The sequence below is a fragment of the Monodelphis domestica genome, chromosome 4 (assembly GCF_027887165.1).
Source record: "Monodelphis domestica isolate mMonDom1 chromosome 4, mMonDom1.pri, whole genome shotgun sequence".
NCBI lineage: Eukaryota > Metazoa > Chordata > Mammalia > Didelphimorphia > Didelphidae > Monodelphis > Monodelphis domestica.
This window is the reverse complement of record NC_077230.1, coordinates 86900945-86915254: the sequence shown is the minus strand read 5'-3', so window position 1 is coordinate 86915254 and position 14310 is coordinate 86900945. Positions and strand designations below refer to the sequence as shown.

General features: G+C 35.7%; 1 protein-coding gene across 3 annotated transcripts in view; it reads left to right on the top strand.

Moving 5' to 3' along the window:
• The window catches only part of MIX23 (mitochondrial matrix import factor 23), a 32092-nt gene that overhangs the window by 5433 nt on the left and 12349 nt on the right, over positions 1-14310 (top strand). For 2 of the 3 annotated variants that reach the window (XM_007493782.3, XM_007493783.3), the window contains one exon: positions 9309-9434. The exons of the other annotated variant lie outside the window; for it this stretch is intronic. In XM_007493782.3, coding sequence (XP_007493844.1) covers positions 9309-9434 — 126 coding nt within the window. The remainder of the gene's footprint in view (positions 1-9308; positions 9435-14310) is intronic. 3 annotated transcript variants of the gene reach the window in all.

Sequence of the window (14310 nt, the reverse complement as noted above, 5' to 3'; positions counted from 1 at the left end):
TATCTAAAGGTACTTTAGCCTTTGGGTTTAGAACTGGGAGAAAGAAGCAAAACCATGTGTATTATATATATATATTAAAATTCTGTCTTTGGTTCCTCTATCTGTTTTTTTACCCTCCTTCTAAGCTATTAGAAGTTTTTTGGAAGTTAAAAAGAATTTGTGTGGTTTTAAGTAAAAAAGCCTAATTAAGGCTTTTGGCAATTATTGATCCATTTTATTGTCTCTTCAGTCTTATAGTATTTTTGTTGGTTTTTATAGTATGGTTTCTATATTTCTTCATAAAGTTTTCCTTAAAATAGGAATAAATGAATACTTTAGATTCACTCCAGGCTTCTTATTTTATAGATATAGAAACTATGGCCAGGGTATACTGGTGAATGACATTCCCAAGGTCACACAACTAGCAATTGCTAGTCAAACTCATGACTTAAGACCTAGCATACTTCACTGAATTATAGTGCCTGAACTTAAGTAGTTGTAACAAGTGAGTCAGTTAATTTTTATGTCTCTATTGTTTGAGCAGTTTCAGGGACATAAAATGGGGAAAGGCCTGTAATAATCCCAAACCTTAAAATAGTAGTCATCTGTTGCATAGTTCATGCAGACTTCCACTATCTTTCCTATTGAGGAATCCTCCTGAATTTAACTATTTTCTATGTTCCTAGTTTAGATTATATAGAGTAAGGTACTGTTTTCTTCATCCCTTTTTAAATTTAAAGTCCTTTGCAAGACTGGACAAATTTTTAACAGCCCTCTTTAGATATACCCTATCATTGGTGAAGAGTTCTTCATTCCTGTATTTGAAACCTTAGTACAGAAATCCAAATAGAGAGCCACAGAATTTCAAAGTTAGAAGGGGAACTCAGTGGTCAGCTGGTTCAACCCACTACACCTAAAAACAAGAATTCCTTCTTCAACATAACTGACAACATGGGTGTAATGAGCAAAAGATGAAATGACTGAGGAAACAAAGGTTTGATCTTCGGAGCCTATCAATTTATTAAGTAATGCATGCCAGTTGCTTAGCAACTGGGACCAGGCCCCTTCCTTAACTTAGGGCTAGATTCCAAATACAGGGGAGAGTCAGAATTTTTACATTAAAAACAATCAAATAAGACCAATTTCTTAAAAGGAAAAAATGTAACATTAGATAATTTGATTTCTCTTTGGATGAAAAGATTAGGGACTTTTCAAGTTGGGAGAGAGTGAGTGAACAGGTGCAATTCCCTGAATGCAGAAAAGGATGTTCCTCATTTCCTCCCCAAGTATCTATAAACAAAGGAACATGGAAACAATACCTGATCAATATGGGGCCAGATAAAATATGTGGATTGCTTGAGATACACAATGATGAGAAAACTCCTTAAATCAATCTTAGGAACTAGATTGTTTCTGGATAACATTACCTAAGTTCTTGGTTAAGGATCTCTAAATAGCAGGTACAGGTGGTTCAGTTTCCCAGCCTTGCAGGGATAGGTCCAAAAAATGTAGTCAGGTTTTCTGTCAGTTCCCACAGCTGAAGAGAGTTTTCTCACAGGACAGAACTTGAACTAGGTCCATAATCACAAGTCACAAGGTAAAATGAGTATGGTTCACTCAGTTCCCACAATTAACCACTTAATATGGTAATCACACCTCCTTCATGGGTGTCCTGAAGACCTCCAGTGAGAAGGAAAACCACTGAATCTCATGGTAGCTCCCCATTGCACTTAGGAAGTATTTCTTTACACTAAACCTAAACTTGTCTTTTTGCAACTTCTAACCTTTGCTTCTACTTGTTTCCTAAAGAAAAGCAAGACTAATTCTTCTTTCATCTAATAGCCCTTCAGATAGTGAATGTAACAATCACGACTCCCTTCTTCAGCCTAAATACCCTAATCCTTGTATTGCATGGACAAGAGGCTCTTCCACATTCAGATTGCTCTAGGTGGTTTCCAGCTAATCAGTGTGGTTCAAAAAATGCTCTCAGAACTGAATATAACTCCCGAAGTATGACCAATGCTTATGCCTCTCTTAATGCCTAGGAAGGCATTCAGCTTTCTTGCCTGCCAAATCGTGTGTTTTACTTGTGTTGAACTTGTTATACACTTATGCTCAGATCTTTCTCAGAAGAACTGCTTTCTAGCCATACCTTTTCACATTAGGTCATCTGATTTCTAAGTGGATGAAAAGATTAGAAGACTTTGCAAGTCAGGAGGGGGTATGTGAACAAGTACAGTTCTCTGAATTCCAAAACAGGTGTCCCATCCCATCTTGTATTTGTGAAGTTGATCTTTTAATCACATGTATAAGACTTCACCTTTATTTCTGTTGGATTTCATCATATTCAATATTGTCCATTGTTCTAACCTGTTGATATTTTTTCTTGATTTTTTAAAATTCAGTGGTTTAACCATCCCTCCCTGTATATTCTACAGTTTTATGAAGCATGCCATATATTCCTTTAACTATATAATTGATTAAAATGTTAAACAAATGTTAATCAAGCATAGGTCCCTGGGAAATCCTGTCAGAGTTGCCAGGTTAAAATGGGACTATTAATCACTTATTCTTTGGGTCTCAATGCACAATTAACTCCAAATTTATCCATTTGTACTTCTTTTCTATTTTAGCTCTCTATTTTTTAACAAGATTAGAATGAAATTCTCAAATATTTTGCTGAAATCTAGGTAAATTATATCTATAGTATTCACTTAATTTACCAGGTATGTAACCCAATTTTAAAAGAAGAATTAAGTTAATAATGGCACTACCTTTTTTTTTTTAACCATTACCTTTTCTTTTGGAACCAGTCTTAAGACAGAAGAGAGATAAGTGCTAGGCAATTGGGGTTGAATGACTTGGCCAGAATCACATAGCTAGGAAGTATCTGAGGCCAGATTTGAACTCAGCTCCTCCCAACTCCAGGCCTGGCATTCTATCCACTGAGCCACATAGCTGGCCCTACCATCTCTCTCTCTTTTGTTTTTAATTGAAAATTTTTATTTAATTAATTTAGAATATTTTTCCATGGTTACGTGATTCATGTCCCATACCCTTCCCTCCCCACCCAGTAGCCGACACTCAGTTCCATTGAGTTTTACATGTATCATTGATCAAGATCTATTTCCATATTATTAATTGCACCAGGGTGATCATTTAGGGTCTGCATCCCTAATCATATCCCTATCAACCCATGTGTTCAAGAAGTTGTTTTTCTTCTGTGTTTCTACTCCCACAGTTCTTCCTCTGGATGTAGATAGCATTCTTTCTCATAAGTCCCTCAGAATTGTCCTGGGTCATATCATTGTTGCTAGTAGAGAAGTCCATTACATTAGATTGTACCACAATGTATCCATCTCTGTGAATAATGTTTTCCTGCTGCTCCTTTCACTCTGCATCAATTCCTGGAGGTCATTCCAGTCCCCATGGAATTCCTCCAGTTTATTATTTCTTTGAGCACAATAGTATTCCATTACCAACATATACCACAACTTTTTTAGCCATTCCCTAGGTGAAGGGCATCCCCTCGTTTTCCAATTTTTTGCCACCACAAAGAACAGTTATAAATATTTTTGTATAAGTCTTTTCCCCTATGATCTCTTTGGAGTATAAACCCAGCAATCCCCTACCATCTCTTGATAAAGCCAGTGCTAGATCTCTTTCTCTCTCTCTCTGTCTCTCTGTGTCTCTCTCTGTGTCTCTGTGTGTGTGTGTGTGTCTCTCTCTCTCTCTCTGTCTGTCTGTCTCTGTCTCTGTCTCTCACTCTCACTCTCACTCTCTCAGCCAAGCCTGTCATTTCATCAATATAAGGAGCTCCTGATTTGGGATCTCCTCTACCAATGTGGATGACCTATTGTTGGAAGATGGGAAAGGTAGGGAGGAGCCAGATTGTGAAGGGTTTTAAATATCAAAGGATTATTTGATCCCAGAGAAAAGAAGAGCCACTGGAGTTGTTAGATAAAGGAGTGACATAAATTCAGTTTATTTATGGCTATGAATCAGTGAAGCCCATTAGCCTAGTCTTTGTGGACTCCCTTTTTTCTCTATCTTGTGATACCTCTACCATTATCCAGTTTTTCAAAGATACCTGACATTGGCATGGAGGGGTGGCAGAGGGAAGGGAGCAAGAATTTATTAAATACTGTGTGCCAGAAACTTCACTATTCACAAAAATCTTATTTGGTCCTCACAACAACCCTGAGAGATAGGTGCTATCATGATCTCCATTTCGTAGTTGAGAAAAACTGGGGTAGACAGAAGTTAAATGACTTCCTCAGGGTTACTCAGCCAGTAAGTGTCTGAAGCAGCATTGTAATTCAGGTCTTCCTGACTTCTGTGCCCATTGTTCTATCCATTGTGCCACCTAGATCCCCAACAGAGATCTTAGCAACTGTTCATTGGTTCTTTCAATATCTGAAGATACAATTCATTTGGAAAAGATGATTTGAATTCAACAAGAATAGTTAGGCATGCTATATCTCCTTACTTACCTTGGTTATCAACCATATTGATTCTCTTCCTTCCAGACTAAAAAAAAAACCATTATTCTTGGCAGGAAAAATGAAAGGAAAATAAAGAGTTGAGTAGCTCTTCCTAGTCCTATCCCTTTTATCATCTTTTCCCAAAGAGAGCTAAAGAAGAAAACAGATTATCTAAAGCACCTATTAAATTTGCACTTGATTTCTAAGTAATGTTTGTCTTCAGATGAATCCAGTGAAATTAAATATAAAAGTCTAGCTTGGTCAGGATTTTATAACAGTTCTTCATAGATTCTTCTGTCAGTATATTTTGTTGTCTCTGGGATTACCATAAGTTGGTAGTGGTCATCAGATATAATCAGGACTTAAAACCAGATATAATCAGGTTTCTACATCCAGAATACCAATCAGCAGCTCTCTAATGTGTAGGATTTAATGTCCAATACTCCAAGTATTATATTTTATAAAGTTTATTAATAATCACTAGAAGTAATGGGGGAAAAGGTAATTATCTAACAAAATAAAACCACGTGACCAAGCTCTCCTTGCCTGATTAAAAGAACCTCTGAAGCTGATAGAGCCAGAGGTGGGGCTACACCCAACTTATATCCTCCCTCTGTCATCACTATAAGGATGATATTAGAAATTAAGACTTGTTATATTAGTTTAGAGATAAGAAGTAGAGAAGCTGACTTGAGAAAGAATTGTTAGGAATTATATACTTTGTATAAGGATAGTAGTGTTTATGTAGAATAAGGAAGATTTGGGTTAGTCAGATCAGGAAGGGTCAGTATAGCCTGTGGAAACAAGAGAAGTGCTTCCTTATGGAACCAGGGAGTTTTATTTGGGTGGAGTTATAATCCTTTAGAGTTAGAAATCCTTTTATATCCTTATTGAATCAATAAATAGTTTATTTTTGTATAACAAGAGTCTCCTTAACTTCCTTGTACCTGGCCCTGAAGAGAAGTTCACTTATGAGCTTCACTTAATTTATATAAACTGAAGATACTTTCTAAACACAACAAGCAGAGTATGTAATCAGTTTATATCCATAATCAATTCATTGGTTATTATTTTTACAGCATGCAACATGAGCAGGAAAGTGGGATACTGGGAATTGTAGTTCAAGGGTACAGAAATTAATTACACAAATGTTAATGTCATATCAACTAATAGCAGTACTTTGTGGTAACAAATTTTGCAGCAGAATCACCAAATATTCTTTTTCCTGTCTTCTTTCTCTAATCATTATGGAATAGTTTATTTTCAAGTGGTATAACAAGTACCCTAAGAGAGAGAACAGTCAAGGGACAATGTTGATTCAAAAGAATGAGAAATCTCATCCTTTTCGGGGCAGTTAAGGAAGAAGAAACCATAGAACAGGTGTTATTTAGGATGGTTCTTGAAGGGTGGGTAGGAATTCAATATACACAGGTTTAATATAAAGCTAGCGAATGTAGGGAGTTTGAGAAATGGTAAATAATATATTAGTATAATGAAAATAGTGTTATCTTGGGCAAGCCATTTACATTTTCTGATCTTCTGTTTCTTCAGTGGGAATAGAGATAATAATAATATTCTTTAAGTATTTTATCGGATTTAGAACCAAAGGAGACCTTACAGATCATCTAGTCCAACTCTCTTATTTTATAGAAAGTTAAGTGACTTGGGGATAGAAGGCTGGGTTTTGGAGTCAAGAAGACCTGGGTTCTGATCCTATTTCAAACACCTACTAGCTTTTTTTTTCTGGGCAAATAAAATTAACTTTTTTCAGTTCCCTCCTCAATGAAATGGGGATAATAAATAGTACCCACTTTATAAGGTTATTGTGAGGATCACATAAGATAATATGTGTAGACTGTTTTATAAACTTGAAAGTCTTATATGTTAGATATTATTTTACATATAAAAATTTACATAAAAAATTGAGGTTTACAATAGTTAAATCTATAAGGTTACACAAGCTCTAGACAGTACAACTGAGACTTGAGCCTAGGCTTCCTGACTCCATATCTGATATTCTCAATGGTATAGGTACCATACCATTGTCATGTAGATTTATTTATCTTGAGGACCAAAGTAGCTATGGGTGCAGAGACCTTGACTTTAGCTCCATATGAGGAAAAACTTAGTAATTAAAATTGGATCTGTCCAGAAGTAGACAGGATCACCTTGAGAGAGATGACAGTTTTTCTATCACTGAAACTTCTAACAAAAGAGAGAAGGCCACTTATTTGGTATGTTGTATAGGAGACACATATACAGATTGCACAGGGTGTACATAGTGACTTCATAGTGACTTCACTTAAACAAAATGATGAGGGTGATTGAGATCAAAAGTCCTAAAAAAGGGTAACCAGGTGTCTCAATGGGTAGGGTGCCAGGCCTAGACTTGGGAAGACCTGAATTCAAATGTGACCTCAGATGTTTCCCAGCTGTGCAACCCTGGGCAAATCATTTAACCCTTTTTGCCTTGCCTTTGCCCTTCTGTCTTAGAGTTGTTACTAAGAGAGAAAGTAAGGGTTAAAAAAAAATAGTATGGAAATTCAACATTCCAGTTCAGATAACTTTATTTGTAGGGAAAATTAATGCCAGTTAAATTTGAAAACATCTTTCTAAGCCAGCAAGTATAGCTTTTGGATCTCATTCTAGTTTCTCTTGCCTTTTTCCAATTTTGAAATTCCATTATTTTACTAATAATTACCTACCTTAAAGGGTTGTCACAAGTTTTCTAAACACTTTGTAGATTAGAGACACTTATAATGTGGTGCTGACTATAAATGCTATATTCAGAAAAGGATGAAAAACATTTGTTAAAGATGAGGAATTAAGATAATGTGTGTGTTCATATGAATTAATTGAAATTAAGTGTAAAAGTTCATATTAATGTTATGCCGAATCCATGAAGGCACTCTTCATAGAGGAGAGTTTTAAGCTTGGTATTGAAAGTTAAACAGGATTTGTGGATAGGCAAAAGTTTGTTCCAGACCACAGAAATGGTGTGAGCAAAGTCTAAAAGGCAGAAATGAACAAAGCATGCATTCAATGTCCTGAAGCCAAAGCAGGCTTCATTTAGGAATTTGGTTTTTAAACTTTGCAGGGTAGCCTTTATTTAATGATTTGGATTTGCAAACTCTTCTAAGGTTGTTTATGTCAAGGCTAATAAAGACTGAGAAAAGGCCATTGGACTTGGCAAGCATTAATGAAATGTTGAGGAATGGAGTCCAGATTCCAGAGTATAAAATATTTGATTTGTGAAATAGGCAGTGCATAAATGACACTTGAGAAATTTGGCAATAAAGGGAAAAACACAAGATACTAACTTCAGGGAAATATTTTTTAGTTATATTAAGTTAGATAACTGATAACTTATCAAGTACATTTCTAAGTATCATTCCCAGTTTCTAAGAACTGTAAAATGGGAGGGGAGAGATAAAATGCAATGTAGCTGATTAACCAGAGAAATTATTTAAACACAGTAGAATAAAAGGATACCTATCCCTTTTTTCACCTTGGTGAATTTAGTGGATAGAGCTCTGGACCTGGAAGCAGGAAGAAATGGGTTCAGATTTTCATCTTCAGTCACTAGCCAATTACCAGTTCTATAACCCTGGGTAAGCCATTTAACTTCCATCTGTCTCAGCTTTTTTCATCTTTTAAGATGAGGATAATGGGACCTATCTCCCAAGGTTGTTAGTGAGAATCAAATGAGGGGGAACACTTATAGTTGATGTTTGAGTGTTTGGGATTTTTAGTTTATTTTCTAGGTATTTCAGAAATTCAAGGAAGAGATAATTGAAGGGAGTTAGACCAGTTCTTGTCCTAGAGAAGAACAACGGAACTTTAAAGAACAATTCTTTTCCCTTTCCTCTCAAAGAGCATGTCATAGAATAAGTTCTCTGAATACGTATTAAAATTTTTTTGATCTATAGGATTGTTTTAGAGAATTTGAGTTAATCCTATTCAAAATGCTGTCTGACATCTTTACAACTTTTAAGTAGGCTTTTTTTTTAGCTGATTTTTTTACTTGTGTTTGGATCAACCTTTTGATTTTTTTTAAAGAATTAAGACAGATGGGGAGGATTTTTTCCTTACAAACAAAAATTGACTTATTGTAAGTATTCATTTTAGAAAGTAGACATGACATATTGTATGGTTGCTGAAGAATGAATGAAAAGTTAAGAACAGAGGATTTAGAACTTTATCAAATAAATAACCAACCATAATACAGTACAGAAACCTTTCAAAACCAAACATGTGAGAGGAGTTCATGATTGAAATTCTATCGGGTTATCATATTCTAATATTAAATATACTTCAATATTTTAGCCACCTCTGATTTTGTTGGTGTGGATATACTCCTCTCCTGACAAAACTTTAAGCACATACCTCTCTAACTCAGTAAATAATCTTTAAATGTTTCTCTGTGGCCTACCAAAATCATCACCTTGGGGAAGCCAATCTGGGGAGAAGTCTCTCCAAACTCATCTGATTGAGTTTGGTCCTTGCACAAGAGACTCATCATTGGCCTGGGCTTTGAAGCCTTTTTGGTTGTTCTAGGACCTACCAGAGCTTCTACTCTACTGCCATATCCTTTGCAAACCCAAGGTTTGCTTATTGCCACAATCAGCAGAATGTTAGTGGGAGATCATCAAATATGACTCTTAACTAACTTTAAGCAACATTCCCCCACTCTCCACCCCATAACAGATATTTCCTCTGTTTGCCATAATTATCCCAGCCCTGATAGAGGACTCAAAAATGTCCCCTTTCATTATTGTTACGTTATTGCTCACTTGCTCTCTAACTTTTCATTCAGACTCTTCTTTTATTTTTAAATACATATAGGAATTACTCAAGGTGATGAGGACGATTGATGACAGAATAGTACATGAATTAAACACTACGGTTCCAACAGCTTCCTTTGCAGGAAAAATTGATGCCAGCAAAACCTGTAAACAACTCTATGAGTCTGTAAGTGTATCTTTTGCATCTCCCTTTCAAGTTTCTCTTTCCTTTCCCTTGTGGGCAAAATAAGAAACGAGTTATTTAATTCAGCTATGGGGGGAAAATGCAACTTAACTTTCTTCAGACTTCCTTTTCCATACTTGAGAGTAGGTTCTGGTCCAGTTGGTGCTGGTTTGGAAGAAGTTGAAGTGCCAGAACAGTGTTCATTCTATGTCCAATACACCTAGTTCTTGACATGGCTATTGGATTGGTGGTTTTTTGTTTTTTGTTTTTTGTTTGTTTGTTTGTTTGTTTTTTGGTAGTGGGAAAGGAATTTTCCATCATTTTCCTCGAAGGTCTTACATTTTTGGTGAATGGATAAATCACATACATGATTTAAAAATTAGAGAATGACAATAGGAAGTATATAGTTCAATACATTTAATATTAAGTATAACAATATTTAACAAGCATGGCAAGACATTTGGAAGAATAATCAGGAGCCAGAGAGGTAGAAAAGTTAGATTGAAATTCCTTACCTTTACCTCTAGTTTCTTCCCTTACCCATCACAACAGGAAATTGCAGCAACCAGAGGAGTAAGCAAATATGAGTCCTTCTTATGAGCAGTAAAAAGGGAAAGTAACCTACTTCTGGGGCTTCAGGATGTTCATGTTTAAAGGGCCCCTACCAAAATTAAAATTAGATGATAATTTCTGTATTTAGAATCGCAAGAGAAAAAAATGATGCTTTAAAATATTACTTTCTGACGTTTTATTAGCTTTTATGCTCTTTTTTGAGCTTTTTCTTTGGTTTTGAAAGGTATCATTTTCTTCAACCAATTTTTTTTTTAATTTTGAAAGCATTTTCAGTTTGGATGATGCACTAAGGACAGTCCAAATATTGAATTTAGTTTTCATTGATAGAAATAATTTTATTTCTTTTTTATTATTGGAATTATCACCTATTGTTACTAGGTAGTTTGGCAAATCTAGTCAGGAATCCAGTCAGAAAGACTTGGATTTGAGCTGTAAGAAAAAACTAATTTCAAGTATTAAATCAGGGTGAGGGGGGAGGAGGCACTGAGAGGTACCTCAAGATTTCATGTAACTTGAGGTTACATAGAACCTTCTCCCCTAAGAAACCCTTTCTTCCTTCAGGGACCCCTCACCCTTACAAAGATTATCTGACTGTGTTTATTTAACGAAAGATGATTTAAAAGCAAGTCCAAAAGGGAAGGTATTAGGGGAGAGGGAAATAGGGATTACCCTATACCTTAGCACAGATTGGTTCTCAAGTTTCAGCTTTTGAGCTGAGCCCAGACCTCACAGGCTTATGGAGGGTTTCTTTTATTCCTATTCTATACTATATCTATGTTAGTTTTCTTAAGTTCAAAGTCTTTAGGAGTAGACAGCAAGAAGAAAAGAGATTCTGACCTTCAGAGCTGGTTTAGCCTGTCTCTTCAGGCCAGTGCCCCTAAAGAACCGGCATTACAGTTCAAGCAGTCCCCCTTCAATCCATTTGTTTGATGGCATGATCCACAGGAATCCAAGTAGAGCAAACAGTTGGGAATATCCCAGGAATAGAGGTAGTTTCAATCCCAAGAGAACTCCTTCCAGTCCTGAGGTCCAGGAAGAAAAAGAGTCCTCGTGAAAGCAACTGTCACTCTCCCAAGTCTCTCCCTTCCCCCCCTCCGACTGCCTTCGTTGTCAATCAATCTTCTCTCCAACATTCCAAACCTTTTCTGTGTAATTTTCTCCACAGAGCCCTGCTCCTGCTCCAGACTGACTGTGTGACCATGGACAAGTCACCTAACCCCTCTCAGTGCTCTAAACAGTTCTCTAGGACTATAAGATATAGAAAAATTGTTAATGTACACAATAGAGAAAATTTCTTTCCAAGGAACTACTTACATATATGAAATCACGTCTTACCAAAAAAAAAGGAATGAATATAAATAATTATTGCATATTATCTTGTTGACTAAAATCTATAAGAATTATCTTTCTACAAACTTGTTTTTTTTTTTCCATGTAGCTATATTGGTCCAATCTGGAACTATCTGGCTAACCTGGCCACCCATCGTTTCTTTTAACTTTGTCTTTGTGTATGATACATATATATATATATATATATATACACACACACATATATATTTATCATATGCACATTCTTGGAATGTCTACTACTTTTATAATAACCATTGATGATATCATAGAATAAAGAAGTGGAGTTCCTTGAAATTCATTAACCCATCTCCTCATTTTAAAGAATTGTTAAATATAGATTTAGGTGAAATTACCTGTCCGAGATTACACAGTGGCAGTAACACATCCAGAATTCAAGCACATATCTTCTGGCCCTTTGGGAGATGTTCTTTCCATCATTTGACATGTCTGTATCCTTATTGTCTTGGGTTAGAGAGGAATTCCTAGTCCAAGTGCTTGTGCTGATATTTACAATCGAATATTTGCCTTGACTCAGGCAATAAATAGACCCCTGTCACAACTTTCCCCTCATCCTTTTGACTTCTTAACCTCAGAATTGTCCTTGACACTTCTTCAACATTCCTAGGGTCTGAGAATAATGCTGTTTCAAGAACAGAAACTCCAAAATTATCTGATGCCTCCCTCATAGTTCCAGTGAGCAGCCTTGAGAGAGGAACCCTGAGGTATAGGGCAACCATTGACATTTGCACTGTGGTCTAAAGGATGCTCAGGAATACTATAATTGTAGTCCTGCCTGTGTGGGTTTTGGATTTTTTTTTTCTAATCTTTACCTTTCATTTTAGAATCAGTAATGTGTATGGTTTCTAAGACTGAAGAGTGCTAAGGGCTAGGCAATTGGGGTGAAGTGATTTACCCAGGGTCATAGAGTTAGGAAATGTGTGAGGTCAGATTTGAACCAGGACCTCCCACCTTTAGGCCTGACTCTCAATCCACTGATGCTTTTTTTCTTCAAAACCCGTTCTTTTTTCTTCTCACTTTTCATTTTTTATTTAATTAATTTAGAATATTTCCCCATGGTTCTGTGATTCATGTTCTTTCCCTCTCTTCTTCTCTCCCCCTTCTCAGAGCTGATGAGCAATTCCACTGGGTTTTACATGTATCATTGTTCAAAAGCTATTTGCATATTATTAATATTTGCAACAGAGTAATCATTTAAAGTCAAAACCCCCAATCATGTCCTCATAGAGCCATGTAATCAATCTGAGATTTTTTTAAAAGATGCCAACTTTTTATTCTTGCCCTTACATATTTAGGGTATCTAAATTCAGGACTAGGGGAGGACTTTGACAACTTTCTACTACATATACTTTTCAAACTCATATTCCCCAGATCTATTGTCAGGCAATCCCAATCGCCCTAAGTTAGTGATGTTATCTCTAAGCAGTTTGATGATCTTCACTTGTTCATCAAGTAGTTCAGATTCCAAGAAGCCACAGAGATGTGGATGTGCCCCCTATTCTGCATATAGGTTAAAGCAGAGGTTCTTAATTAACCTGATCTGTTGGTAAGTTTCAGGGTGTCCAGGAACTTGGATAGAGGAAAAAAATTATATCATTATTTCAATATAATTGATTCTCTTTGTAATCCTATTTATTTTATTTTGTGCATTTAAAAACATTCTATTTCATCTAGTCTGCCAAAGAGTTCTATAATACGAAAAACATTAAAAAAAAAACACAAAAAAAACCCCTCCCTGTACTACAGGGAAATTCATAGCTATCTTTATTTGCATGTCTGGCCACATGAAGTATATATCCTAAGATACTAACTAGTAAGCTAGCTATATGTATTTGTGTGTGCATGTGTATGAAAATGCATATGTTTATGGTTATTTGGATTTGGTTAAGATTTATATAAATTGCATTTTTTTTTTAATTTGTGGACTAATCTGTGTAACTACATCTGTGCATAAATCTATATGATAAATATATCTATCTTTATGACTCTGAGAATGCCTTGCCATCCTGTGTCTTTAAATAACTGACACAATGGCACTAGGATGGGTGAGAATAAGAGAGCATCTGTGGAACTGAATGTAGGTACATGTGAATTTTGTGTCTGTCTATTAGGTATGTGTTCTGTTATTGGTTTTTGAACTGACATTCCTTTAACCTTTCCTTTCTGCTTAAAAATACTAAGCCTTTGGGGCAGCTGGGTGGCTCAATAGATTGAGAGTCAGGCCTAGAAATGGGAGGTCCTGAGTTCATATCTGGTCTCATATATTTCCTAGCTGTGTGACCCTGGGCAAATTAGTTAGCCCCCATTACCTAGCCCTTACCACTCTTCTGCCTTAAAACCAATACATAGTATTGATTCTGTGGCAGAAGGAACGGGTTTAAAAAAAAAAAGTACTAGGCCTTGTTCTTTAAGGTCAAATATGCTTAAGGAGTTCGTTTTTACTGTACCTATTTTGGGTTAAAAAATCTCCTAATGGTATACTTCTTTATGGGGGACCATTGGGAGTATGTTTTGAGGATATGATCTGTACCAACAGAAATTTTTTTTTATATTATCTTAATGTGAATGAATATAATCTGACTAATTTGATTTTAGCCAAAACATCAAAAAGTGATAAAGAATAAATATAATATTGATAAGATCTTGGTTGCTTGGATGCACTTATCCTACCCTAAATACATGAATCTTTTTTACACATTTATACTTTTCCCCCTAGAATAAACATGAATGTTAAACTAGCCCCATGAACTTTTAGAAACACTTAATAAATGTAAAATAATTTCTGTTGACATTAGTATCCTTGTTGCTCATGATTGAAATATTCCCGAGTACATCTTTTCTTTAATATAATGCATATTCCAGAATAAATATTTTTGCTTTTGAAATATACATTGCTTCAATGTGCACATCTTCCTTTGTTGCTATCTATTGTGAAAGA